The sequence below is a fragment of the Panthera tigris genome, chromosome C1, assembly GCF_018350195.1.
Source record: "Panthera tigris isolate Pti1 chromosome C1, P.tigris_Pti1_mat1.1, whole genome shotgun sequence".
NCBI classification, from domain to species: Eukaryota; Metazoa; Chordata; class Mammalia; order Carnivora; family Felidae; genus Panthera; species Panthera tigris.
This window is the reverse complement of record NC_056667.1, coordinates 61795420-61823101: the sequence shown is the minus strand read 5'-3', so window position 1 is coordinate 61823101 and position 27682 is coordinate 61795420. Positions and strand designations below refer to the sequence as shown.

Sequence of the window (27682 nt, the reverse complement as noted above, 5' to 3'; positions counted from 1 at the left end):
ATAGATTTGAATCTCAGCCGTGCCTTACATGGACTTAGAAAAGTTAATTTCCCTGTGCTTCACTTTCCTCTTTCAAAAATTGGGGCTTATAATTACCTTCCTTGCGGGGATATTGACACATATTAGAGACTCAGTGAGTGGCAGCTATTATGTATTTATTTTGATATTTGTACAAAATATATGTTGCTTAAGGGGCACCCAGGTGGCTCAGTCTGTTAAGTGTCCATCATGATCTCACAGTTCATAGGATCAAGCCACATGAGAGAGGGCATTCTCTCCCCCCTCTGTCTCTGCCCCCCACCCCTGCTCAAAATAAATACATTTAAAAAAGAAAATCTTAAAAAAAAACCCACAACATATGTTGCTTAAGTCTTTTTTGTTTTTTTCTCATTTTTATTTTTCCAGCTTTACTGAGATGTAATTGACAAATAACACTATGCAAACTTAAAGTGTACAAAATGATGATTTTATATATGTATATATTATGAAATGATTACTACAATAAGATTAGTTAACACATCCTTAAGTCTTTAGCAATTAATTCTTAAAGTACATCAACTCATTGATAACTTCCAAAATCCATTGAGCATTTAGTATGTGGTTGGTAATTTGATAATTTTTTAGTATTAATTCACTCAATGCACCAAATGACTTTCTAAAGTAGCACTACTATTATTTCCATTTTCAGAGGAAGGTATAAGGCACAGGGAAGTTAATTACCTTGCCCCTCATTGCTAATCTACTGAATAGTTGAGATAGTTAAATGGTTAAGGTTCAACCTCAGGGAATTGGACTTGAGAAGTGAAACTCTCAACTACCATACTATGCGTCCTCAAGACACAGCAGAAAGACTTTAGTATTAAAAGGAGACTTAGAATAATCTAGTCATGCTATTTCCCTGCTTAAAACCCTCACTGCTGTTACAAAACTGTCCAGTCCCAGGCTTGTTGGGTGTGATATCTTATAGGTCATTCCTTTGACTTTTAAACAATTTTCCTTTTATTGAGCCAGACAGCCCTCGCTGTACTTTCACTCGTGGTTTTAGATGATCCTGCCTTCTTAGCATCTTTCACAGATCAACTGTTCACTTATCTGGCCCCCATATGCTTTTTCTTCTTCAGGCTGAGCTCTTCAGGACTATTGATCATACCTTGTAGAACATAGTTCAGTGTAGTGGTTAAAGCAGAACAGCCCCTTATTTGAACTGTGGATTTGTCTTTAACTAGATGTAAGCTACTTATCTAAGCACTCTATACCTTAGTTTACTCTTTGTGAAAAAGGCAGATAATAGTAATTTGCAGGATTGCTTTGAGAATTAAAATATATAACTCATGTTATATAGAGTGTTTACTGTGTGCACTACAAAAAAATTAAATGATCAATAAATACTAGTGATGAAAGTTACTGATTTCTAGAACTCCTCACCCCCCCATCATCTTTTCTCCAAACAACTTCATTATCTCCCTTGGTTTGCATACTATTTTTTTTATTAATGCATATTTTTTAAGTGGCCACAATTTTTTTTCCTGTTCAACGAAGCAAAATTCTTAAGTCTCCAGAGAAGAGCTTAGAGGCTCAAACTTCATCTTTTGGGAACTGTCGACCTCAGGGAGGCCCAGGCCTACTGACTTCCCACATGCTGTTTTCTTACTGCCTCATCTGTGAACATTGCAAAACTATCCCACCAGTGGTCAGCACAGCTGGAGTAGTTTTGGTTTTACTAGTCACTTCAAACCATCATATTAAGGCTATAAATAAAATAATGTTGTGGTTCTCATCTGTCTGCATCGTTGGAATAAGCTGAGAGAAATTGTAAATCAATATTTAGCATAATTGCAGAGATCTGGCAGGTTTGGATACAAATAAAAGGAATGAAGAATGTAATATAAAATCATTAGTATAATAGTAGTTCAATCACCCTCTACAAAGTGGCAGGCAGCAGAGACTCATGGTCTAATTTTAGTTGGCAAAGACTTTTCTTATAAAGTGTTGGAAAATAATTGACCCTTCTGTCAATTACTCTTCTGTATTGGTCTTTCTTCAAGTTTCCTCAAAAGATTTTTGTTCTGTTTTGTTTTGTTTTTTTGTCCTACCTCCCTAGGAACTTTTCTTTCAATGCAATTTTGTATTACACTGCAAAAGCACTTATTTGACAAAAACAAAACAACAAAACATATTGTTGGCATGATCATCCACACTGTGCATTCTGAATTTTAAAAAAGCCAATCTAGGCAAAGCAAGCTTTTGAACCTCTTTTGGTATAAACTCTTTTCAGTTATTATCCTGAAGCAAAAGAGGGGTTATGATCCTTACACATGGATTTTTTGAAAGGATCTATGTCAAGGAATTTGGCCAATTGATTTTGTTTCCATTAACTATTTATTCATTTATTCCACAAAAATTGGCAGAGTGTTTACTGTAGACATGGCATCACAGTATAATCTGCAAGAGGAATACAGGGAGGAATCTTACATGAATCTAAAAGGAGTGATCAGGGGTGTCTCAGTCAGTTAAGTGTCCAATTCTTGATTTTGGCTCAGGTCATGATCTCGCAGTTCATGAGTTCGAGCCCAGTCTCAGGCTATGCCTTGACAGTGCAGAACCTGCTTGAGATTCTGTCTTTCCTCTCTCTCTGCCTCTATCCTGCTCATCCTCTCTCTCTCTCAAAATTAATATAAATAGATTTAAATATAAAAAATAAATAAAAGGAGTGCTCAAACATGATGAAAGAAATTCTGGTGTAAGGTAGGGAGACAAGGACCCTAGGAAAGGGACAGGTAGAATTCTATGAGAATTTCTGTGACATTCAGGCATCTTCTTTTTGAGTCCTTTGATCTGAGTTTACTGATGAGTTATGCCTACTTTTATAAATATAACCTCAGTATCCTGAATATAAAATGAGAGAGTTGACTAGACCTCATGTGGTCATTTCTATAAATAATCCTGTGGCTCCAGGTAAATACGTTTCCAGACCAGTAAACTTAGATCATCCACTTCAGGAAGCAGTCACAGCGTTTGACTTCATGGTGATAATTGCAAAAGGGAGAAGATTGAATTCTCCAGGGTCATGCATCCCATAAAGGGCAGAATTAGAATTTGACCTCAAGCCTTCTAGTCCCAAATCTCATCCTTTTTTTTATCTCATCAAATTTACTTTGGGCTGAAGTATTTGATATAGATTTATTTGCCTTAAATAACTACAGGAAAATCATTGCATCTGTTAAGAGTTTAAGTGTCTGGTCACGTATTTCTTAAATTTTTTCACTCTTAAATGACAGACATGCAGTGTTCAGTGATTGGAAGCTACGTAGTTTAATTTTTCTTTAGTTTTCTGGTTATTGGTGCTGTTTTCAGAGATTTTATTTGGGGAAGTTGTTCCCATCTAGATTTTATTTACTTCTTTGCTAAGAATCTTACTGAGATTCAAAATCTGAGTCTTGGTTTGTTGGCTTGAGTATGATGAGTTTCCTCACAGAGCTGAAATTCTGGGGATTCTTACAAGTCTTCTTAATGGACAGTGAGAAATCTATTTGGGTCAGGAGATGGAGCTCCATTGCTTGTGAATTGTAACATAATGCCAATCAAACCACAATATTCTATGATTTGTTTAACTTGCTTTCCCAATACAAAGACTTGATAAGTGAGTTGCAGAAACATTTTATCTGGTTGTCATTGCTTAGAACCCTATCTTGCCAGTGGAGACTTAAGGTAGGCCCTCCCCATCACTTCTCGGCCTTTTGGCTAAGATCAAGTGAAGGTAGGCCCTCTTTGAACACTATCAGACTCTACAAATTGCAGATTTGTAGATGCAAAGCACATCTTGATCATCTTTAGTAATAAAACCGTGCTCATTCACCTAAGTCTCATTTGATTTTGTTGAGCATAAAATGATGTAATCAGTTTTTCCAGACTGGTAGGTGAGTTGAACCTTTCCATTTGTGGCAATGTAAAGAGATATCTTGCATAAAATTTCTTGATTGAAATGCCACTGACAAATGTCAATGTGTTTTCCAGAGTCCTCATGCTCTTTTTGTTGGGGATAGGAAATGGCTGAACAGGTATATAAGCCCCTTTGGTCAAATATTGCATATAGAAGATGAATTTCTGGATAATACTATGTAAGGCATACTTCTATATGTTGACTCATATAATGAATCGTTTTATTTAATAGCTCCCATGATATATCTTGCCACTTACTTTTGAAATTTAGTTAGTGGTGTGCTGGTAAACTGGCTTTTCAGAAAGAAAAAGAGCCTTGATTTATATAGTGTCTGTTAATTTCTGTGGTGTAACTATTCCCACAATGGCCAATTTCAAGCTAAAAATGGCTTGCAAAACTCATGAAAATTTTAACAATTATCTCATTAGATCCAGTATGAGTCAGCTCCAATACTCCACAGTTACTACTTTTAAAATATACTTTTGTATGCTTTTTGATTATTTTATGTGTAAAATCCTCTAACCTCAGTTTGAGGCTTCTAATGGTGGCAACCCTGCCATATTCTTATATATGTCTTCTTTTCCTCTTCCTCAGATATATCTATATATGTGCAGTAATCAAGCATGTATAGTAACCTACGTCATCAATGCTAAGATTATTTTTTCACATTTTAACATTACTAAAATCATTTGTGCTTACGTCAGTGGCATGCTGCAGTGTAATTGGCAACATTTTCTTCTTTCTTAATGTTTCATATAATAATTATTTGAATTTAATGAGATATGTTAAATGCTGGTTAATTAGTGTTTGACGTGACTACAATTATATCCTATGGGCTAATCTGTCATTTCACATATTAGATTCACCTAAAGAAGTTATCTCTATATTGTTATCCTTACAAGAAAAATATATGGGGGCACCTGGGTGGCTCAGTTTGTTGAGCCAGGTCATGCTCAGGTCATGATCTCACTCTTTGTGGATTGGAGCCCCAAATCGTGCTCTGTGCTGACAGCTTGCTCAGAGCCTGGAGCCTGCTTCAGATTGTGTCTCCTCTCTCTGCCCCTCCCCCGCTCATGCTCTGTCTCTGTCTCTCAAAAAGACATAACTGTTAAAAAAAAATTTTTTTTAAGAAAAAGATACTGTTTGAATATATTTGTCCCACAGTATACCTCTTGTTCTTTTGCCTTAGTGTTCACATTTGGCACATCAAAGTTTAGGATCCCGTTTATTTTGTTCCTCCTGGTGTGTTTCCAAGAACTGCCTTCTTGCATCTGGGAAGTGTCCTTTTTGAAAGTGAAGATCACTGACATGATTGAACATGGTCATTGGAAAATATGTGTTGTAGCCTAATTGCCATAACATTCAACAGCCAGTGTTTCTGCTCCCTGGCATCTGGAATATAGGAAAAGGCACATGATAGGCAGAATAATGGCCCCTCAAAAAAGTCAACGTCTTAGTCATCAGAACGTGTGCACATATTAATTTATGTGGCAAGGGGGAGTAAAGTTTCCACATGGAATTAAGGTTGCCAATCAGCTGACCCTAAAATAAAAAGATCATTCTAGATTAATGTGGGTAGACCTATGTAAGTAATCACAAGTGTATCTGCATAGGCAAGAGGGAGGCAGAAAAGCCAGAACCTTGGGCGCCTGGGTGGTTCAGTTGTTTGAGCGTCCAAGTCTTGATTTTGGCTCAGGTCATATCTCCCAGTTTGTGAGATAGAGCTCCACTCAGTGATGGTGCAGACTTGACCGGCCATTTCTGGCTTTGGCAATGGAAGAGGGCCAGGAGCCAGGAAATGTGGGGAGCCTCTGGAATGTGGAAAAGATCCTCCCTTAGAGTCTCCAGAAGGAATGCAAATGTGATGACACCTTGAATTTAGTCTAGTGAGACCCATTTTGAACTTCTGACCTCTAGAAGTATACGATAATAAATTTGTGTTATTTAAGCTACTAATGTACTTTGGTACAACAGCAATAATAAATTAGTGTAAGCTTCATTAATTCAGATGGGCGAGGTCACAATTTGAGCTAAATAAAACTGGTTGTGTCAAAATTATTCTTTATATTCTCTCTGAACAAGTTTGCTAGAGAAATTTGCATCGTAAAGCAAATTACAGAAATATATATTAAAGAATAAGATAATTTAAAGATTTTGGTACATCTCTTTTATGCTAAGGATATGGCCATTTATAAAGGAAAGTTATGTATTTGTTAATTTTTGTCTATAAGAATTTTCATTAAAATTTTTCTATTTCTATACTGGGGAATTTATGGAATTACATTTTTCTGTGAATATTTCATGATTCTTATTTTTCTGTCATCATACTTAGCATCCTGGTCCCTACCTGAGCAAGCCCTTGTGAGTGGCGTTTCACTGTGATCTGACAAATATTGTCAGGAACAGGTTTTAGGTTATATGATCTTCAACAAGTGACTTAACCTAAGGCTCAAATTCATATGTTGAAACCACAACCCCAGTGTGATGATATTTGGAGCTGGTGCTTTTGAGAGATAGGTCATGAGGATGGAGCCCTCATGATGGAATTCGTGCCCTTATAAGAAGAGATGAGAGAGAGCTTGCCTTTCTGTCTGCACTGTGCAGAGTACAAAGAGAAGATGGCTGTTTGTCAACCAGGAAGAGGGCTCTCACCAAGAAATCTGACCATGCTGGCACGCTGATCTCAGACTTCCAGCTCCCAGTATTGTGAAAACTAAGTGTCTGTTGTTTAAGCCACCTAGTCCATTTTGTGACAGTGCTTGAACAGACTAAGACAGGAATTGGTACCAAGGAGTGGAATGCTGCTATAACACATACCTAAAAATGTGGAAGCAGGTTTGGAACTGGTAATGGGTAGAGACTGGAAAAGTTTTAAGGTGCAAAAACTTTTTTTTCCCAGCTTTCTTGAGCTATAATTGGCCTATAGCATTGTGTAAGTTTAAGGTGTGCAACATGATGATTTGACAAATGTATATATTGAAAAATGATTACCTTAGTAAGGTTAGTTAGCACATCGGTCACCTCACATAATTACTTTTTTTTTTTTTTTTGGTGTGGTGAAAACATTTAAGATCTCCTTTCTTAGCAACTTCCAACTATATAATATGATACCGTTAACTATAGTCACCATGCTGTATTGTACGTTAGATCCCCAGAGTTTACTCATCTTCTAACTGGAAATTTGTACCGTTTCACCAACATTTCTTCATTTCTCCCACCCTCAATCCCTGACAACCATCATTCTACTCTCTGTGTCTATTAGATCTTTTTTTCCTAATTTTTTTTAATGTTTATTTATTTTTGAGGGAGAAAAAGAGACAGAGTGCAAGTGGGGCAGGGGCAGAGAGAGAGGGAGACACAAAATCCGAAGCAGACTCCAGGCTCTGAGCTGTCAGCACAGTGCCTGACATGGGGCTGGAACTCACAAACCACAAGGTCATGACCTGAGCCAAAGTTGGATACTTAACCGACTAAGCCACCCAGGCTCTCCAGCCTATTAAATTTTTAAAATTGAGGGAAAAATCCACATACAAATGAGATCATACAGTGTTTATATTTCTCTGACATATTTAACTTAGTATAATGCCCTAAAGATGCATCCATGTTATTTCAAATGGCATCACATTTACAATGCAAATATATCACATTTTCTTTATCCATTTTTCCATTGATGGGCACTTAGAGTATTTCCATGCCTTGGCTATTATGAATAATGCTGCAGTGAACATGGGGTGCAGATACCTCTTCAAGATCATGATTTCATTTCTTTTGGATGTATTCCCAGAAGTGGGATTGCTGAATCATAAGGAATTCTATTTTTAATTTTTTGAGAAACCTCCATACTGTTTTCTACAGTGGCTGCACCAATTTATACTCCCACCACCAGTGCACAAGTGTTCGCTTTTCTCCTCATCCTCACCAACACTCATGTCCTACCTTTTTGATAATAGCCATCTTAACAGATGTGAGGTGGTATCTTATTGTGGTTTTGATTTCCACCTCCCTGATGATTAGTTGAACATCCCTTCATATACCTGTTGGCCGTGTGTATGCTTTTTTGGGGGAAAATGTCTATTCAGGTCTTCTGCTCATTTTTATTTGGATGGTGATGATGATGATGGTGATTTGCTACTGAGTTGTATGAGCTCCTTATATATTTTGGATATTAACCCCTTATCAGATATTTGGTTTGCCAATATCTTCTTGTGAAGGGATTTTCTTGTGATTCTGGTCAGGGCTCAGAAAGAAAAGAGAGCTGAAGAGAAAGTTTACTTCTCAGAGAATACATAAATAATCATGTACAGAATGTTGGTAGAAATGTTGGTAGAAACAGAGAGTAAAGGCCATTCTGAGGTCTCAGATGGAAATGAGGAACATGTTATTGGAAACTGGAGGGAAGGTGATCCTTGTTAGAAAGTGTCAAGGAACTTGGCTGAGTTGTGTTCATGTTTTAGTGTTTTGTGGAAGGTGGAACAATCCAGGCATAGTTAGGTCACTGGCTCTCAGTTATGGAGCCAGTGATGGTGAAGCCAGGATTGAACTGGAACTGGAGTCTTAACCACGACATCTGTTCCTCTCACCAAGGGTAAGCAGTGTGGGAACAGGCAGTGCTGGGAGAGGAGGTTGAGGTTCAAGAGTGCTGAGGCCTGAAGAAATTCTATCACTGTGAAAAAGTGTTACCTTAGGTTTTCCCAGGACTGACTCATTAAATGATAATCTTTTTTAGAGCTTTTATACTTTAGGAAAATGGAAGATCTATAATAGGGGCCTAAAAGAAATCACATGAGACTATGTATGTGGGGATGCTTGCAATCTGCAGCATGGGATGGGAATATTACATTCCTTGCCCAGCTTAGGGCACAGAATCTGACATGGAGACATGTAAACACTCACGATCTATTTGTGAATGAATCAGTTTATGACACAGGCAGAAATGAAGGATGCCCACATGTGCATGCACACACACATATGCACACACTCTGTATGTGCACACACACTTCCCCACTAGATTGGGAGCTCAGTGGGTGCAGGGTCTGTGCTGTCTCTGTATCCCTAGTACCTTATGGAATACCCTGAAAATAGTCAGTGCTCAATAAATGTCTGTGATTAATAATATTATAGTGTCTGTCTGTTCATTTGGGGGTTTTATGGGATAGATTCTCTCTTTGGGGGCAGATGGAGGGATTGATAAGAAACCCCAACTTTATTATTTCAGAGCCTTATTTATATGTTCAACATTGCATGGGTTTGAGGGTTTAGTGTTGAAGCGCTGCAGCTGGAGAGACAGCACTCCCAGTGTCTCAGCGGCCTGCTCCTCTAATCCCGATGCACCACAGGAATGTGGGGTGTGTATTGAAGTGGAGGAAAGGGACAGGGTTGCTTTGTTTCCTGGGGTACTGTTTTCCCTGGTGCATTGAGCCAGGTGGCCGGTTGTTCTCCACCCAGAGACCAGGAGGTGAGTAAGCAGTCTTGTGCATCTGATAAAGAAGCCGATGAGTTAGGCTGATCTGGGCATTTAGCTGTGGGACTTGGTATGAACAGCATGGACTTTAAATGATACAGTCCCAGTGGCCTGGTAATTGCTGTGACCAGTGCTGTTGTTGATCCTATGGATGGCAGCAGGGGAGGATCTCAGGACTGGGTAGTGTGACCAAAAGTCCAGCTTTGACCTGAGATGCAGAGAGTGACTTACAAAGGGAGTGGAGTGCTCCCAGTGCAACACAATTACCAACACAATCACCAAGTTCAGGTGAGGTGACCTCATCTGGCCCAGGGCTCTGCTGAGTATAAGAAAGAAAAGAACACGGTGTGTGTGTGTGTTGGGGAAACAGTGGCAGTGAATGGTGAGGACAAAGGCAGAAACATTAGAAAAACTCTACCAATATAAATTTGTGGCTGGGTCAGTAAAGTTCTTATAGTTGAGTAAATGCAAAGGGAGGCTACAAACCCATACCAAGCACAAATGAAGAGAAGCAGAGCAGGAGGAATCAAACAGACCATGATTGTGGCTGAGACACAGGATTACTACCATCTCCCTGTGGAGGAGGCTTCATGGTCAGGACAGGGTACATTTATATGTATACAAGAGAAATGTTTGCATTGACTGCTATCTTAGTACCATCAGGCTGCTCTAACAGAGTACCATAGACTGGCACCTTAAACAATAGAAACTTATTTCTCACAGTTCTGGAAGCTGGAAAGTCCAAGATCAAGGTGTCAGCAAATTCAGTGTCTTCTGAGAGCTGCTTCCTGGTTCATACATGGCCATTCTCTTGCTGTATTCTCACATGGGGAAAGAGACAAGGGAGCTCTCTGGTGTCTCTTTTATAAGAGCACTAATCTCATTCATGAGGGCTCTACCCTCTGACCATATCACCTCCCAAAGCCCCCACCTCTTAATACCATCACATTGGGGGTTAGCACTTTAACATATAAATTTTGGGGGGAAACATTGAGTCCATAACAGCTGTTTTACTAAATCCATATACAGTTTACTCTAGTACAATGTCTTGTTATCAGTTTGTTAACCTAAAGTTTCAGTACAAAAAATAAATTAGGTACTGCTGAAAAAGAAATGACTGACCCTGGATCGACCCAGCTAGTTATTTTTCAGCTTTTCTGCCAAGTCCAGTTGTAAATGATAGTCATGGAAAGAGTAGCTCTACAAATGGTATCCCAACCAGGGATTTTCAGTCTTTCCTAAAGGTGAGAAAGCTGATGTGTTCAAAGGTTTCAACTCAACTGGGCATTTTAGTAAGACTGGAGGGGTGTCGTGGACACAAACTCGTTTCGTAGGAGCCTGAGAGAGAAGAATTAAGATGAAGTGGTGCCAAAGCTGGCTAAGCTTTATCCTTAGGACCTAAATATTGCAACAAATTCTGAATTGAAAGAAGGGGGTTATTTTCAGTCAGTAGGGAAGTTAAAGTTTATGTTATCCTAACTTTTTGACCCTATTTCATTTAATCAGGGTTTTAGCGCTCATAGCTATCCTAAAACTATTGACTTTTTTTAAAAACTTGAGCCTGAAAAACAGACAAAAGACTATATATGATATCTGTCTAATGATTTATCTTAAGAATCTGTGAGCTGTGGAATCATGATTGTTAGGACCGAGAGACACCTGCTCACCTTTCTGAAATGAGTTGCTGAAAAGATATTCTGAGATTCAGAAAGGGTAAGGGATACAGTGTTGACCTTTTGGAGACAGGAAACCTTTGATGAACTATAGGACTCCAAGACAGTTCATTTAAAAGATAGTTTCAAAGCATTATCTGGGGCTGGTTTCGTATGTGCATTACTGAAGCCCTCAGGTTGTCTTTTTACATAAACCCAGTGAAATAATGGTTTCCGCAGTTGTTCACACGGCGGCAACCCTCGTGTGGCATCTTGCCTTCTGGGTTTTGTAACGGCTTTCGGTGTCTTTTGTGGACAAAATTAAACTTTTCTTACCATTTGACAGTATATAACTTTCCTAAGATGGGCATTAAGGAGAAAAGAGAAAGGAAAAGGTCACCAATACCATCTCCATGTAATTAAGGCAGCTAAATAAAATTGTCACTAATGACATTTACTTGATTCTATAAGTCCCTGCTCTAGCCTCCAAGTAAGTTAAGGATCAACTGCTCATAGTATGTATACACTGTAATCTGTGTTGCAGGTAATAGGGTATACATTTTTTTTAAGACAGCCTTATTTTAGGGTTATGTTTAGACTTGTGTTCTCTCTCTCTCTCTCTCTCTCTCTCTGCCTCTGTCTGTCTTCATCTCGCTCTGTATGTATACATATATATATATATATGTACATATATTCACCTTTATGTATATGGACGTATATGGATGAACATATATACCTACATGTACATGTATGTGTATGTGCTTTTGTAAGGTGATAGTAATCAGTAGAGGATAAGTTAAAACTTAGAAAAAATAGCTTCAAACTTTGATTTATAGGCTCGGATTGACCATCTACCCAAGTATAACATCAATCAATTTGTTTTCTTTTAACTCTTAAAATAAAAGATCCTAGAAATCAAAAGTAATTTGTGAATTTTGGGGGAAGGGTGGGGAGTTCTGGATGTGGAATTAATGACATTGTCTGGAGATATCTGTCTATCTATCTATCTATCTATCTATCTGGAAGTTAAGAGTTCTAAGCTGCTGACCTTAAATTTAGAAGTTTACACCAGTAAAAATAAGTCTCAAGCAAAATTGTGTTTTCATCTATTGACACATCATTATTTGGGAACACAATAAATAATATCTATAGGGATACCAAGAATAACACACGATTCTGGCCTTCCAATCATGTGTAATATAACTCAAGGTTTCGCAGGGGGTGGGGGGAGTGGAGTGGCAGGTCCATCCAGTTTGTGTCAGGGAATGTTTTCTGGAAAGAGATGATTGTTAATCATGGGTCTTTATCCACTAGCTAAAGGGTCGGGGAAAGGCCTTGGCAGTAGAGGGACCATGCGTGGTATGCTGAAGTCATGAATGAATATGTTGAGGAGGTGCACGTAAGTTTGTTGCTAGAATTTAGGGTGAAGCAGGAGGCTGAAGAGTACTCTGAAGGAATTCCCAAGTTTTCCATCAGGCTTCCTCTGTGAGGGCTTTCCTGACAACTGGAGTTGGTGGTGTCCATAACTCTCTGTGTCCCCGTGAGTTATGCATATTTCTGTTGTTGGATTTTTCACACCCAATTTAATTGTTCATGCCTGATTTCCATACTTGTGTGCAAAATAAACAATGTCAGGACTGTCCCAGTTCTTATCATAAAACCTGGAAAACCGTAATTGCTCAAAACCTGTTTATTAAACACATGAATGATTGTCTGTCTGGACAAGTGAATGATTATGCACAGTTTGGGGATGAGAAAGTCAAGAATTGCCTTGGTTATCAAGCAACACTTCATAAAACCTTAATGGTTTCATTTTTATCTTCCAGATTACTTGCAGCATATAATAGTCTTACTGATAAACACCTGACTGGATATTTTAACAACACAAGGATAAGACGGCATCTCTTAAGATCAGGGCTGGTAAGATTTGGTTTACTTTCTACCTGCCCTCTTGTTTCATTAAATCCAGTAATTTCCTCCCTTTTCTGGTTTTCTTTTTGAGCTAATCAGTGACACCTACCTCCTCATCCCCCTTTTTTTTTTAGAAAAATTACTTCTTTTCCAGAGCTCAGATTATCTTTTTGAAGCTGTGTTTCAAAAGATAGGAAGAGAGGTCGCAATGACTGCTAAAGCTACTTATAAATTATTGAGGAAAAACCCTATGAGCTTCCAATAGCATATTTTATTTATTTGTTAATTCATTTATTTATTCAACACGTATTCATTGAACACATTGTATGAGCCAGGAACTGTTAGGGATTAAGCACAGAGAAGACTTTACTGTCTTCAGAAAAAAAAAATATTATTTTTAATAATCACAGAATAAGGTGTGGAAGACACGAACAGTTCAAAATTTCCCCTTGAATTTTAAAAACCTGTTTCATTTCCTGGGTTTATTGATAACATTAGTGTCTTTTCATAGCTCTAAAACTATCATTTCCACAAAATTTCTATTCCTCTAAATGTATTTAATGTGAAAATCTTTAAAAAAATACTACAGTTTTCCACTGAAAGAAATAGGCGTGGTTATACAAAGTGTGAGTAATGATTTTAGCTGTTTACCTTCTTAAAACACAAAGATTTCCTTAAGTATTGTTGCCATGGTGTTGAAAGAATATGCATTGTGTTTCTAATTGTTGTTTTTGTGCTTGGAACTCTGGCAGGGTAGATCTCCTGAGAGCTTGCTTTTTGTCTCCTGGGGCTTTGTTATCAGACAGACCTGGCTGAAACCTGGCTCAGCCATTTACAAGTCATAGAATCTTGAGCAAATCACATACTTAACTTACTCAGCTCCAGCTTCCTCAATTGTGAAATGAAGATAATGATACCCAGCCCTCAGGATCGTTGCGGCAATAAGAGAGGTGTAATAAATGCTTGTTGCAATTATTGTGGTTACTATTAACATTCCTTCTTTGGATAACAATTGGTAAGCTTTATGTATAAATGGAAAGGACTTTGTATTTACTTATTAACATCATTAGCAAGTATTTATTGAACATTGGTTATGTAGCATGACAACTCAAATAAGGAAGATTTCTCTAGAACTTGTTTGTGTTCAGCATCATCTGGGAACTTGTTAGAAAATGCAAATTTTGGAGCCGCACTCCAGACCTGTTGTTGAGTCAACAGCTGTAGGGTGAGGCCCACCAATCTATTTTCAACACTTTTCCAGGTAATTCTAATGTGAGCTCCAGTTTAAGAACTTTTGCCCTATAGGAGCTTCCAGTCTACTTGGGGAGATCAGATTTCCCCCAGGGGGGGTGGGGGGGGGGGAAGAACAATGACACCTGTTAACTGAGGAGGGAGCCACAGTGCAGAATGTTCTCAACATTTATTCTCATCTGGAAACATATGGCACGATATCCCGGGCGGAGAACACATCTCAAAGACCGTAACTGAGTTATTTGTGATTGGGAACACTTTCTAGAACCACACACCCTTTTTTTTTCATCAGGGAAAACAAAGATATAAAAAAAGATCATCAGTAAGCAATCACTTGTAACACCAATCTCCTTGGTCGCAGTGCTCCAATATGTTGCCACAACAGTGTTAAAAAACTACAGTTTTCAAAATTAAGAAATATGTGGGCTTGGGTTAGACCTGAAAGAGCAGGGCATAATTAAGTGGAAAGGAAGAAGATGAACAATCCAGGATAGAAGATACAGAAAAATACCACAAATATGCTCTCAGGAAGGATTAAAAGCAAAAGCAAAGAAAAATAAGTAAATAAAAACCAGAAACTACCACTCCTGGCATTTTCAATGATGCCAATTGAAAGCAATCTGGAGTCTTTTATATGTGCAGCACTGCATAATCTGAAAGAAATCTGAATCATGACACATTAAATTACATTCTGGGTTGGAGAGTGGAAGGAGAAAAAACTGTGAAAATAAAGTAATGAAACCAATTGTTTTTAAAACAAACTGATGAGAACCTCTATAGCTTACATGTTTTGCCCTTCAACGTTATTTCCTGTGAGATCATCAGTCCTGTGATCACTGCTCCTATTCATTGTTTCAAGGTAGTGCTCCACCTCTTCTTCCCAAATGTGTTCAAAAGACAGACGTGAAAAGAACACCTGGGTTCCATCAAGGAGAAATTGTGACTCTAATGAAAACCTTGTTTTAAACGTCAAGTGCACCACCTGTGTGTGTTTTGCCAATGCTGGTATATGAGACCGATTTTTTTCCCTTATGAAATATTCATGAAGAGTGAGTTTACCAGCCATAGTAGTATGCCCTTTTAGGCTTAGAAGATGCTGCCCCTCTCTCTGTCTCTTTGTCACGCCATCTCTCCATTTTTGGTAACAAACAATACATTTTTTGCTTTGTATTTCCATGTATGTTTTATTTATTCATGACAGATCACAAGAAGTGGGAGAATACTTTCCGAAAAAGAATACAAACTAAATATCATGAAGAGGGATCACCAAAAATATATCCGGGAGTGCCTAGCTCAGGCTATTTTCCATAAGGTTCTTGATATGGAGGTAAAGTATTCATATTTTCTTTATAGTAGATAGTTTCTAATATGATAATTAATACTACTTCTGTACTAGAAGCAGAGGAATTCCTCCTGTATTTCATTAAAAAGTATTGGAACGAGGTGCCCTGAGAAATACTCTATAATCTCTGGGTAGCAAGGAGCCAAGAGACTGAAGTAAGCTTTTCTCGATTTCAGTTACAGAAAAATATGGACATCATTATATATTTTGTGATATTTAATTTAACAAATGTAGATTTTTAATCCATAATGGCTACTCTTAAACATACCAGCCCTCACCATCTGTACCCCAATTTCCATTTGCTAAAAAAAAAAAAAGTGACATCTGTTTAAATATCAGTAATTCCACTGCCATGAATTATTTCAGATTTGTTATTCTTTTAAGGCTCTGAAGCTGGGCCGTATGCTAAATTTCAGGGAAGAGGCATTGAAACATCTGCTGTCCCTCCCACTTTAGGCCACATTGGTCAGCATAGATTCATAAACCGAGCATCAACAACTTTTTTTTTCAAACCTGACATGGCATTTTTAGTAGGATATATAGCTAACTTGATAAATTATTTTAGCCTTGCTCCATGGAACTTATAGTTTCAAGCATCAACACCATTTTAATCTCTGTGAAAAAGCATGTCACTTCTTGGCTTGACCATACAGCAGTAAATCAGAAAACTTGGCTGGTAAAATCATTGACCTGTGAGTGCAGTAAACATTTATGAACAACTGTAGAATCACCAGTAAACCAATACTAAGTGTAGTGGCACTGAAAATATTTATTATTATGCTACCATTATACCGAACAAGTGTTGCATTCAGATAAGATGTATATGATCTGTTAATTTAGGAATTCATTTTGTGCTTTATGACATGTGCATGAGTTATATGGAATCATTCAAATTCACTTGCTTATAAAAGTATTAGTTGGAATTCTGCGACTAATGTTAAAAAAAAATAGTACAGTAGATTAATCTATACTTAGTTTCAAATTTACCCAATAGGCACTAAATTTTGTATTAGCTTTAATCCTTGAAGTTTTGGTTTTCCAAACTTTCATGTAACTTACACATCATAACTAGAATATGCTATCATTTAAGAGTCTTTGTATATTCTTAAAATTTGGAATAAATGTCTTAGATAAGTGTTAATATAGAATATATAATATAATTTCATATGATGTAATATATATAACTATGATATGTAATATATTAATATAATTAACAAATAGAATAGCTGTCTCTAAATTGTTACATTTATCTCACATTTATTTTATGCTGATGCTATTTACTAATGTTGTTACATTAATATTCATGTATTTGTTCATACCACAAACATTAATCATTAATTGTAGGCTTACCACGTACCAGTTTGAAGCTATGTGATATAGCTGTGATATATAAAAACAAAAAAGCAAAAAAAAAAAAACAAAAACAAAAACCTACTGTAGAAAGTGATCAAGTGTTAGAAGAGAGGAAAAACAGACCGAGTTCCAGGAAGTAGAGAATGATGACTTATCTCTATGAAAGTCAGAGGAAGCAGAACGGAGGTCCTGCTATTTGAACTGGACCTTGAAGGCTGAGTGAAGCTGCACATGAAAGCATGAGAAAAACATTCGAGAGAGTGAGGACAGCTGGCGCGACGTTAGAGGGGAAAGGCCATTGTGGATGGGCAGGAAAGCTCACTGAGGCCAGATTGCAAGGCAGGTTGGTTGAAGGAGCAGCAGGAAGAGGCACTCTTCTGTAAGCTGGGGCCTGGTTTCTGGAAGGCCTTCAATTCCTAACTAGGTTTGGAGCATAGGTGATGAGGCGATGAGACGTTTTTCAGCAACGGCGTAAAATGAGTGAGCAGAGCATCATTAGAAAGATGTGGAAATGGGAGGTCAGTTAGGAAGCTGTTGCCCAAGGGTAAGGACTCACAGCAGTCATGACACGCTGGGGAAAGGCAGCTGTCCCTAGAGATGTGAAGGGGGAGAGAGACTGACACTGAATGAGGATGGAGTGGGGAAGAAGGAGCCAGAGCAATTCTGGGGGCGCTAACCTGGCGGGTGGCAGTGCACTGCTGGGGCCCAGGAACTACCTACCACAGGGAGTAGGAGAGAGCCCTCGCGTGGTGGAAACCTGGGCCCTGTGGAAAGGTGTCCTGGAAGCCAGCAGGCTCTCACAAGCTTAATGTGCAATGCTTAAACAGGAAAGTACTGGGGGGAAAAGGACCTTGGTCTGACCCAGAGGCAAAGACATTGGTGGCCTTGGTGAAGAGGAGGGGCAGTAGGAGAGAGGGCTGCAGAGACTTGGAAATAAATAAAAGATGGAAAATGATTGGTAGCGAATCTCACAAAATGGTGATCAGTGGGTGAGAGAGCAAGGAAGAGGGAGAGAAGAAAGGGAAGTATCTGAAGAGGTTGATAATACTTGGGTAGGGAAGGATGGAGCCTGCAGGGTCCAAAAGGAAGCACGAAGAGATCAGAAACAGGAAAAAAACACTCTTTAAAACGCTCTCAAATGTGTCTGAATGATTTCCAACAAAATTGTGAGCAGATTATTTTCATATGGGGTTTATTTCTAAATTATATAATTAATATATTACAGAAAGTTAGGAAAATGCAAGAAAGCATAAAAAGGAAAATAACCACATAAAATCTTTGTCTCAGATTCCCTTTTTCTCTATGAAAACTCACATACTCACATTCCCTTTTAGTCTCTATTTATACATATACATTGATAAAAATATGCTATGTTGTGACAGGGACACATTTTATGAAAAATAAGTAAATAAGTAAAACCCAAACAAACAGGAAATTAGTGTCCAATAGATTGAACTTCAAATTACATTTCCACCACTGACTAGATATGTGACCTGGGACAAATTCATGGTCCTCTGCCTCAGCTTCTGCACTTGTGGAGTGAGACTGCCTAGCAATTAGCATTGTTCCAGAAGAGATGTTGCCCAGGATGTGACTTCCTGGCACAGGGACAGCCGCACAGTATAAGTGTGATCAATTAAATCATAGTTCTGTGCAATTCTGTATTTTACTTTGCTCCTGCATTACGTGCATTTTCAATCTTTCTTTTTAAACAAACTCTTTATGAATCTTATTCTAACGATTATATTCTATTTCATTATACAGATGTGGCCAAAAGTTAACCCTTCTCTATACGGTTTATATTGCTTCTGAATTTTTGCTTGGAAGAGAAAAATCCTTTCAGATAGCATCTTTGTGTACCACACAGATATGTTGTCTTTTAATTCTGATTTTCTCCTAGGTTTTGAAGTGGAATGTATTGGTTAAAGGATTGGGACCCTTTTCACCACTTTATGTTAGGGATTGGTTTTCCAAAGAGTTGTATCAATTTATATTCCCACTTGCACACGTATGCAGGTGATTCTTCTCCATCTCAATGACAAGGTGGGGAATTGGAATACAGCTAGCTGGGGGGATTATTCTCCTCTAAAAAACTCTTTGCTATAATTGATAGGATCCTTTCCTCCATTCTTTCCTGTGTACTTAGCGTTATCATCAGCTTGAAATAAAGAAAAAACTGGAGAGCTTGGCTAGGAAGGAGCGAATTCAGAGATTTAAGGTAAGGAGCTACACAATTCTCTTTTACTAAATTATTTTATGATTTTAAAAGTCAGTGGTGCTGTTATTGAAGTTTTTCAAGGCACTTTACCTTTGGGTAACTCAGCTGAAGTCAGGTGATAGTTTCACCAAGACTATGTCTTGGCCACCATTATTTCAGAAGATCTTGGCAAAATAGGAGCTCCTTGTGCAAAATAAATTTTACAAGGTACAAACCTTTCAAAGGAAACATGAAAACTTTCTTTTCAAGTTTGAAATTTTGCTTTTATCTTTTCTTGATTGATATGTGATAGACGCCAAAGGATTTTTGTTTTTTGTCTTAAAAAGCTGAAAATAGATGGTGATGTTCCCAAAGTGGTGGGAAATGGCATTCTAAAAATTATACAATGGCACATTTTCATGCAAGCATGACCCTTGGAAATAGATGGCAGGAAAGATCTATTTGGCAAACAAAAGCATAAGATTTAGACATTCTGTACAAGGCATTTAAAAATTCCTTGTTTTTCCATTTTTGTATTTGACATCTCTTCTTTGAAGTGAACTTATAAAACATAAATTTGAATTGGGAGGATAAGAGATTCAATTAAGCATGTTTGAAAGGCTTCAGTTTAGGTTAGCAGTTTTATTCTTGAGCCACTCAAACTCACATGTTATTCTTTATTTTCCGTGTCGTATTACAAATGTGGGACCTAAGACACATTTCACAGACTGAGAACTATTTGTAAAGCTTCTGTAGAACAACTTGCCATAGAAGACAGTCATATTTCCCTCTTACCTGATAGACTCAAATCTATTTTATCATGGTCAAAAGAAAATCTTGTTAGGAAAGTGTTGTTAAATAACAGCAGATAGGGGAGATTTTCAAGATCAGAAAAGTTGGTATGTAGAGATCAACTTTGCCAATATTGTCCTGCATCAAGGACTGAGTTTTAGATTCTCTGATTTACTGATTAAATGCTCATGGAGAAGAATGGTCACTGGAAATAGTGACGAACACTGCTTGAAGCAGTGTGTGGTTCACCCTCACCCAGGTTGCCAGACACACTGACTAAGCACACGGGTGTATTACAACAGTGGCAGAAATTCCTGATGGACACTCCACTTCCTCCCTATATGATTTTTATTTATAACGGTTTTCACTTTATAGCTGTACTTGGTGAAAGACCTATGATTTAGGCTCTTTGTATGTAATATGCAACCCTCTTGCTTGGGGCATGATTTAATTATTTTTTAAGATAGAAAAGTAATACTTGCTGGTAGTCTTTACTAATCAGAGCTGTGAAGAGCATTGTGCTTCTTGTAATGATCTGCTTAAAGCAGATAAATAAATATTATTGTTGCTAAAACTCAGGATGCACTGTATCCGTTGCTATTTCTTTGAGTACAGCTGTTTCTTCCAACATAGGAGACTGAAATTCCTGCCTCTTACTAACACACCCAAAGCCCCAGTACAGCTGTGAAACTTTTTCTGACTGTCATGATAGACTTCAGAAGGAACACTTTTTTTAATGTTTATTTATTTTGAATTAAATTTTTTAAAATATTTTATTTATTCTTGTGTGAGAGAGAGACAGAGAGAGAGAGACAGAGCATGAGCAAGGGAGGGCAGAGAGAGAGAGAGAGACAGAATCTGAAACAGGCTCCAGACTCTGAGCTGTCAGCACAGAGCTGATGTGGGGCTCAAACTCATGAACCACGAGATCATGACCTGAGCCAAAGTGGGATGCTTAACCGTCTGAGCCACCCCAGAAGGAACACTTCCGTTCCGGGCACCCCAGAAGGAACACTTTCGAAAGTAATGAGAAAGGACTTCTTTAATAATAAAGTATCTCTTACCTATCAGGCAATAACCTAACCTAGATTACTAATGATGCATCAACTTATCAAATCACTTTCTTATCCTAGGGAGAATCCACAAGATGGTTTATAGAAAATAACATGCCAATCCTATCTCCTCACCCCCCAGTTGGCCCAAAGACTAACCGTGGCCATAGTGTTCTGGTTGATGAAGGACATTCCAGTCCAATAACACTGGTGAGTCTTATTAAACACTCTGTCATGTGCCATCCCAACTAATTTATAATTTCCAATGACTCTCAGAAAGAATTCTATTTGTCTGTATAATTCTGTGAATCCTACTAAATGACAATGTGGTTTTGTATCTGTTCAACTGTCTTTACTGAATGTCCCAGTTACAATCAATATCACCCCTTTCAAATTATTTTGAGAGAGTACAAGTGGAGGAGGGGCAGAGAGTGAGAAAGAGAGAGAGAGAGAGAGAGAGAGAGAGAGAGGGAGAGAAAATCCCAAGCAGGCTCAGCACTGCCAGCACAGAGCCAGATGCAGGGCTCAAACTCATGAACCGTGCGATCATGACCTGAGCCAAAGTCGGACACTTAACTGACTGAGCCAGCAAGGTGCCCCATAGATTAGTTTTCTTGAAGTGAAGATTATTTATGTTACTTACATACTGAAATGACTTTACTGGCTCTGTGACATGTTTAGAAAAACCTGGATCCTTCCACCTGACATTTAAAACTCTAAGCCCTATGACCTCAATTTAGCCAACTCAATATTTCCCCTCATGATTACCCTTTAGCACCCTACAATACAGCAAGATTGTGGAACCATGAGTCGTTCCACATATGTTCTGTGTTTTCTGACCTCTGGGTTTTGTCTTGCTGCTCCCTCCACTCTCACCTTATCTGTAAAACTTATTTATGCACACAAACTCAGTCATACTGTATAGCATGGTGGGCTATATACTTATATTTGTGTTTCTTTTATCAAAAGCATGTACACATACCCTAACAAAAATACTTAAATATACAGAGATTCTGTTTAAAGAAATTTCATGCCGACATTTCATTCCAGTTTGATTCACTTATAATATAGAGATGATATTTGTTTGAAAGAAGGTAAGGTAGCTTGAAACAATATAGATACAGGAAAAGATTTGCAAAATATTTGCTGGAGGTTGATGGTTTAAGTTGTAAATGAATTGCTTGATCACATCTTTATTCTTATTTTATGTGGCCTAATATATTTTCTTGTTAGCATGAACATTTTTTTGGATTGCACAATATTTGTAGAGAAACTGCAAAGCTTTCCCAGATTGTTGAAGTAGGTTCATCGCATATAGTGTTAAGCTTTGACATTTTTCAAAGGTAAATATGTTTTGACATTTCCCGATGAACAGCTCAAGTTATGAAAAGCAACCGTTTTCCCTTTGTTGATACCATATTTCCAAGCTTCATTTAAATGTATACATACACAAATAATTCTTTTTGGTTTTGGATGGCAAATTCACTAGGCTCTCAAAAGCTTAACCTGGTTGAAACAAAAGAAACAATCAAGGGCTGTTTTCCATCTTCCCACCTGTTTCAGAGAGGAAAAACCCTTGAAAGGCTTTCTTTTCAATTTTCCAGCTGAACACCCTCAATAAGTAGTTTATGATACATCCAGGAGATCTTAATGTGGCAGGAGTGAGAAAGTAATTTAAAAATTACAGGAAACACTGACACCAGCACTTCAGAAGCCTTTCTATCTGGTAAGCCACCATTCTTCACTTGGTCACCCCCTATGGTGCAAAAGCACCATAGGGGATACCTATTGTGATCTCTGAATTGTAGTTCCCATTTTACAGAAATTCAAATCTTCCTTTTAATTCTCCCAACTTGGATACATATCCTTTAAATTTGACTCCTGACCTCCGTGTGCCATTGAGATGGAGAAAATAATCCTTTTGGGATATTGCCATTGATTTTTCTTTTAACTTTCTTGAATAAAGAAAGAAACCATCCAGTGAATAGTTATTGCACTTGGTCACTAATTGAACCTAAACTTTCAGAGTAGCATATAGGCTTTTAGCTACACCATTCCCATTAAAACTGTGGAAAACCATTCAACTAATTCTGTACAAGCTTGGGAAATTCACCCCTGGAGATCTTCTACTAAGAATTAAAAATGCTCAGCTAAGCTGAGTAACCACCAGGTAGTCAGTTTCAATTCACATTCTGGTACAGTTTTGAAAATGTTAAGCTACAGTGCCGTATTTATTCCAAGAAAATATATTACAAACAGTTTCAAATATAGCAAAATTTAAGGTGGCTTCTGATGTGAACTACAACAGTTTGTAGCTCACAGCTGTTAGTTGAATGATGCAGATTTGTTTTTAGAGATAAATGTAATCAGTTAAACATTTGACTGCCATATTCATCTAACTGAATGATATCTGTATGCAAATGGGGGAAATAAAATTTAGAGCACAGAAGCGAATAGATCATGTTCTAGTTTATAGTAACCTGCTTTCTTGAATTCCTATATTAGATTTTCAATGTGTTTGTGTTCAGTTGAATTATTTGACAAGAGAGAGTCTTAAGCATATTTGTTTTACAGAGTGTTAAAGAATTCTTTTGGATGATCTGATTTCCTTGTTCAGAAACCTCTAGTTTGATATATCTTTGTGGGTTTTAAGACATTTTGCCTTTTGGCTCATAGAATCTTGTGTTCTATTTCTTTAAATCAAATGTTGCCTTAGTCAATCCACTAAGGATTCCATATAGGTCATGAAAGAGGTTTGTGTGCAGAGACCCAAGATAGCAATGACTTAAATATAACGGTGCCTTCCCTACTGTAACACACTTATGTGAGTTTCAGCTGTTGTGCCCAGTGCTACTGTGTGAGCTCATCAAAAGCTCAGACTCCTATTGTGTCATTGATCTGCCAAACTTAGTGTGTTGTCTTCATATACATAAGCCAGGACGGCATATCATCATGTGAATATTTCAATCTGAGGGAAGGGGGTAAAGGGAAAGTGACAGCACATCTCTTCGATATAGTGGTTTCATGTATCACTTCTGCTCACATCTAGTTGGCCAAATCTTAGGCATACAGCTGTACAGAGTTGCAAGAGATGCTGGGAAATATAGTTTTTATTTATGAGAGCCACGTTCCCTGATAAAAATTCTATTACTAGTGAAGAAAGAAAAACAGATACTGAACAATATTATTTTTGATACCCTTCCCATGTCTGTCTCAACAAGTAGCTTTCCTTACTTCGATGTTCAAAGTTATCATTCTTCTTCTCTGCTCATCCATTTTCTTCCCTTGATCATCCATTTGGATAAAATGCTTCTGTGAAAACTTGAATTTGTCCTAGTCTCATTGGTTTATTCCAAACAACATTTAGTTCTAAGTCCTGTTAGTTCTTAGATATTCTGTTATTGTTGCTATTGTCTCTTTGGCAGTATTTGTGTGGTTTATTTGGCACTAATTGTCTTGTGTTGCATTAGATGTTAAAAATTACTTTTTATTTTCCTCATAGTGCCTATAGTTGGAATCTAGTGAATGTTGACTTAACAAAATCAGACATTTAGTGACATATGACATACTTGTAAAGATGGCACTCAGACCAAATTGTGGTGGTAGGAGCTGTCTCATCATTTTTTATGTATTTACACAACACTTTTCCAGAGTTGAATATTTGTTGTTCACTGTTCTTGAGTCAGTGCATTTATACACCATCCTTCTAATTCTCTTGCCCAAATATACATGTATTATTCTTAACAAGTTCCTACTTTTTGTTGTAATAGAACAATGGAGCCAAAAACCTTGTTTTTCCTTCTTGAAAGGTTGCTGATCTTTATACTAAACTTAAAGTGTTCTGTCAGTGGCACAAAAAGCATTTCTGATGCTCCATACCCGCACTTTTTATATTCTTTATAGTACATTCTTGATTAGAAAATGCATCAGTCAGGGTCTCAGCAGGAAACAGATGGCTCACACAAATAGGGTAATTAGGAAGAGTTTAATGAAGAAACTATTTACAAAGATGCCGCCAGGGTTAAGGAAAACCAACTGGGGATGTTAAACGTGCTGGGTTCAACACGATGGGAAACCACGCACCTAGACCAGAGAGGGAGATGGAATGATTGGGTATCAGCACCAGCAGGCAGGACTTGTCAGCTAGGAGAGGACTGCCTGACAGGAGCTGTGGACTCAGCTGACCCATCACACACAACCTTTGGTGGGAAGGGTCCAGGAGAATTAAGACCCCAACCTCTTGCCTCTTGTCTTCTGATCCCCTGCCAGTGCCTATCATCGGCCAAATCCAACTGGAATCCTGAGATTAGTTGGTGCAGTCAGTAAAGAAATGACTCCCAGAGGGCAGAGCAGGGCAGAGAAGGCAGAAGAGGGGCAAATGGAAAAGATCCAGCCTAGAAAACCTCTCCATTTTTACACAGTGTTTTCCATTTGCTGGTTACCGTTTTTCATTTTTACTTTTCTGATATTTCAAGGGAGAAGTTGAATAAATGGTAATGTATTATAGTAGGCATCTGCCTTTTCTCTTTTTGAATCATATTGTTTGCTTTTACTTCAGCACCATTCTTAAGATGTAAAGGACTCAACAGTAGTTTATGTTGAAAACATTTAAATGGAAATGAGTCCATTCCAATCATATCTCTTTAGATCTCTAAAATAGGAACATTATTCAAGGTAACATTTAATTGAGCAAAGCCATTTTCATGCACCGAATAAATTAGGTATTGTCAGCAAGTTTACAAAATGAATAAAATACAGGAACCTAACAGAGAACATCTCCTTTGTCTAGAATACTCTATAATTGTGGCATTTAGTTATGTAGAGGACTTCCACACCATATGTTTTAACAAATACTTTGGGTCATAAGGCTATGTATAATGGAAGGACATAATTAAAGTTTAATCTGTTCAGTAAAAAGGCACCATTAATTACTCTAGGCAATTTGTTGGGTTATTAATTGGTTCTGGAAACATGTCAAGATACTAATTTAAATGGAATTTTTTTCCCTAATTGTCTAGACAGCCCCTCGACCATACACTGCCCCAGGAAATATGCAGCCTCCAATTCGATTAAAGCCTCTTCCCAGTAATCCTGCAGTAGGAACCGTTCCAAAGATAACTTCGGGGTCCAGATTGAAAACCTCATTGCTGGAAAATGAAGCTCCATTTCCCATTGGGGTAAATGTTACTTTTTCAAGAAATATCTTTTTATCCTTCATTAGAATATTAGATTACCAAGGTTTTAAGATACAAAGATTCAATTAATCTACTCAGTGAAATTTATATTGTGCACTTATTAAGCATTTACTATGTACTTCTGTTTAATTACATCTTACTCTAACTGGAAGGCCTATGATTTCTGTGCTATTAAGCAAAAAGAGTAAGGAATAGATTTGTAATAATATAAGGTCACCTTTCATTAATTCGAATGGATGTGTAAAAAACAAAGAGAAACTTTTTATAGCCAGGTATGACTTCTATCAGAATAGACCCAGTGTTGACTGATTCTAAATTTTAAATGCATGAAACCTAGAAAATGAAACTTTCCAAGAATAGGCTTACATTTGCATGCTGACTTACTTTACCATCAGTGTATGAAATTGCTTCAAGTTTGACTCTGGAGAAAGTTGGATACAGAAGAAAAAGAATGTCCATCTTTAAAAAATGGTGAATTAATCACACATAGGAGCTTGACTTGCTTCATTTTCAAGGTTATATCTCTGGTAATTTGAACTTATTTTAATAGAGCTGAGGAGGGAGATGTGGTAAACATAAAATATGAGTTAGTTAAGCAGGGAGGAATCATTAGAACATTCAGTAATTAGGGAGGGTATCCTTTGTATTTCCAACATGAAGAAGAAACATTTGCGAGCTTAAGAAAGAATCTGTGTCACGAGTTCAGTTGTCACTGAATTCAAATAGGTGAATTTAGTTCCATTTCTTATTAGGAAATATAAGACATAGGAAATTAAGATATTTTTTTCTTTTTTTGAAATTAAGATTTTTTCATCTAGAATTGACAGATAACCTTGATACTAAGAAATTAATTCAGACAAATGATTGTGTTTCATGATAAAAGTATAAATATAACTCTAACAAATAACTAATATTTTATCCATTTAATATGCTTTTCAGCTTATGAAGCACTTTTCCCAAACCTTTAGTTAATTTAATAGTTGTTTCCTAGAAAGCAGGAGAAACTAAACCAAGAGTGGTAGCACTTTGTATAGGGAATGGTGCTTAGGGCTAGGCAGAAGCTTGTGAATTCATAAGTCAATTAAGCTGACCTTCTAGGATCAGCTAGAAAGCCTAGAGGTTTCCTGTTTCAGCTAGTGTCCAGGAACGGTCAGATCCTGAGAGATTGTCTCAGGTTAACTAAAATAATACAGAACAAGTTCATTTTTCTCCTTTAGTAAACCAAAATAGGGAGCCAAATCATAATCAAGTGCCATTAATTCACCAGACATCAAATAATCAAAGCTGTAGAAGCAGGTCATTATCCCTCTGTAGATAGACCCACATGGGAAGTCAGATCACAATGAGAAGGTTGCCTAGTGAGCATGGAATCAGAATGATGGTATGTAGGGGGATGGAATCAGATTAAAATGGCTTGATGTACCTATCTCATCTTAGGAATGGGCTTGCCAAAGGTACCAGAAAACTCAAAGGTCTTTGGCTAAAATCCTGTGTATCTTCCTGGGATAATTTTGCCATTAGGACTGGAAATATTTA

The 27682-nt window shown here is 37.6% G+C and overlaps 1 protein-coding gene across 1 annotated transcript in view; it reads left to right on the top strand.

Moving 5' to 3' along the window:
• The window catches only part of ERICH3 (glutamate rich 3), a 104780-nt gene that overhangs the window by 12979 nt on the left and 64119 nt on the right, over nucleotides 1-27682 (top strand). Inside the window, 5 exon segments of the mRNA XM_042993855.1 lie at nucleotides 12880-12973; nucleotides 15417-15542; nucleotides 19057-19128; nucleotides 21033-21161; nucleotides 25970-26128. Of these exon segments, the coding sequence (XP_042849789.1) occupies nucleotides 12880-12973; nucleotides 15417-15542; nucleotides 19057-19128; nucleotides 21033-21161; nucleotides 25970-26128 (580 nt within the window).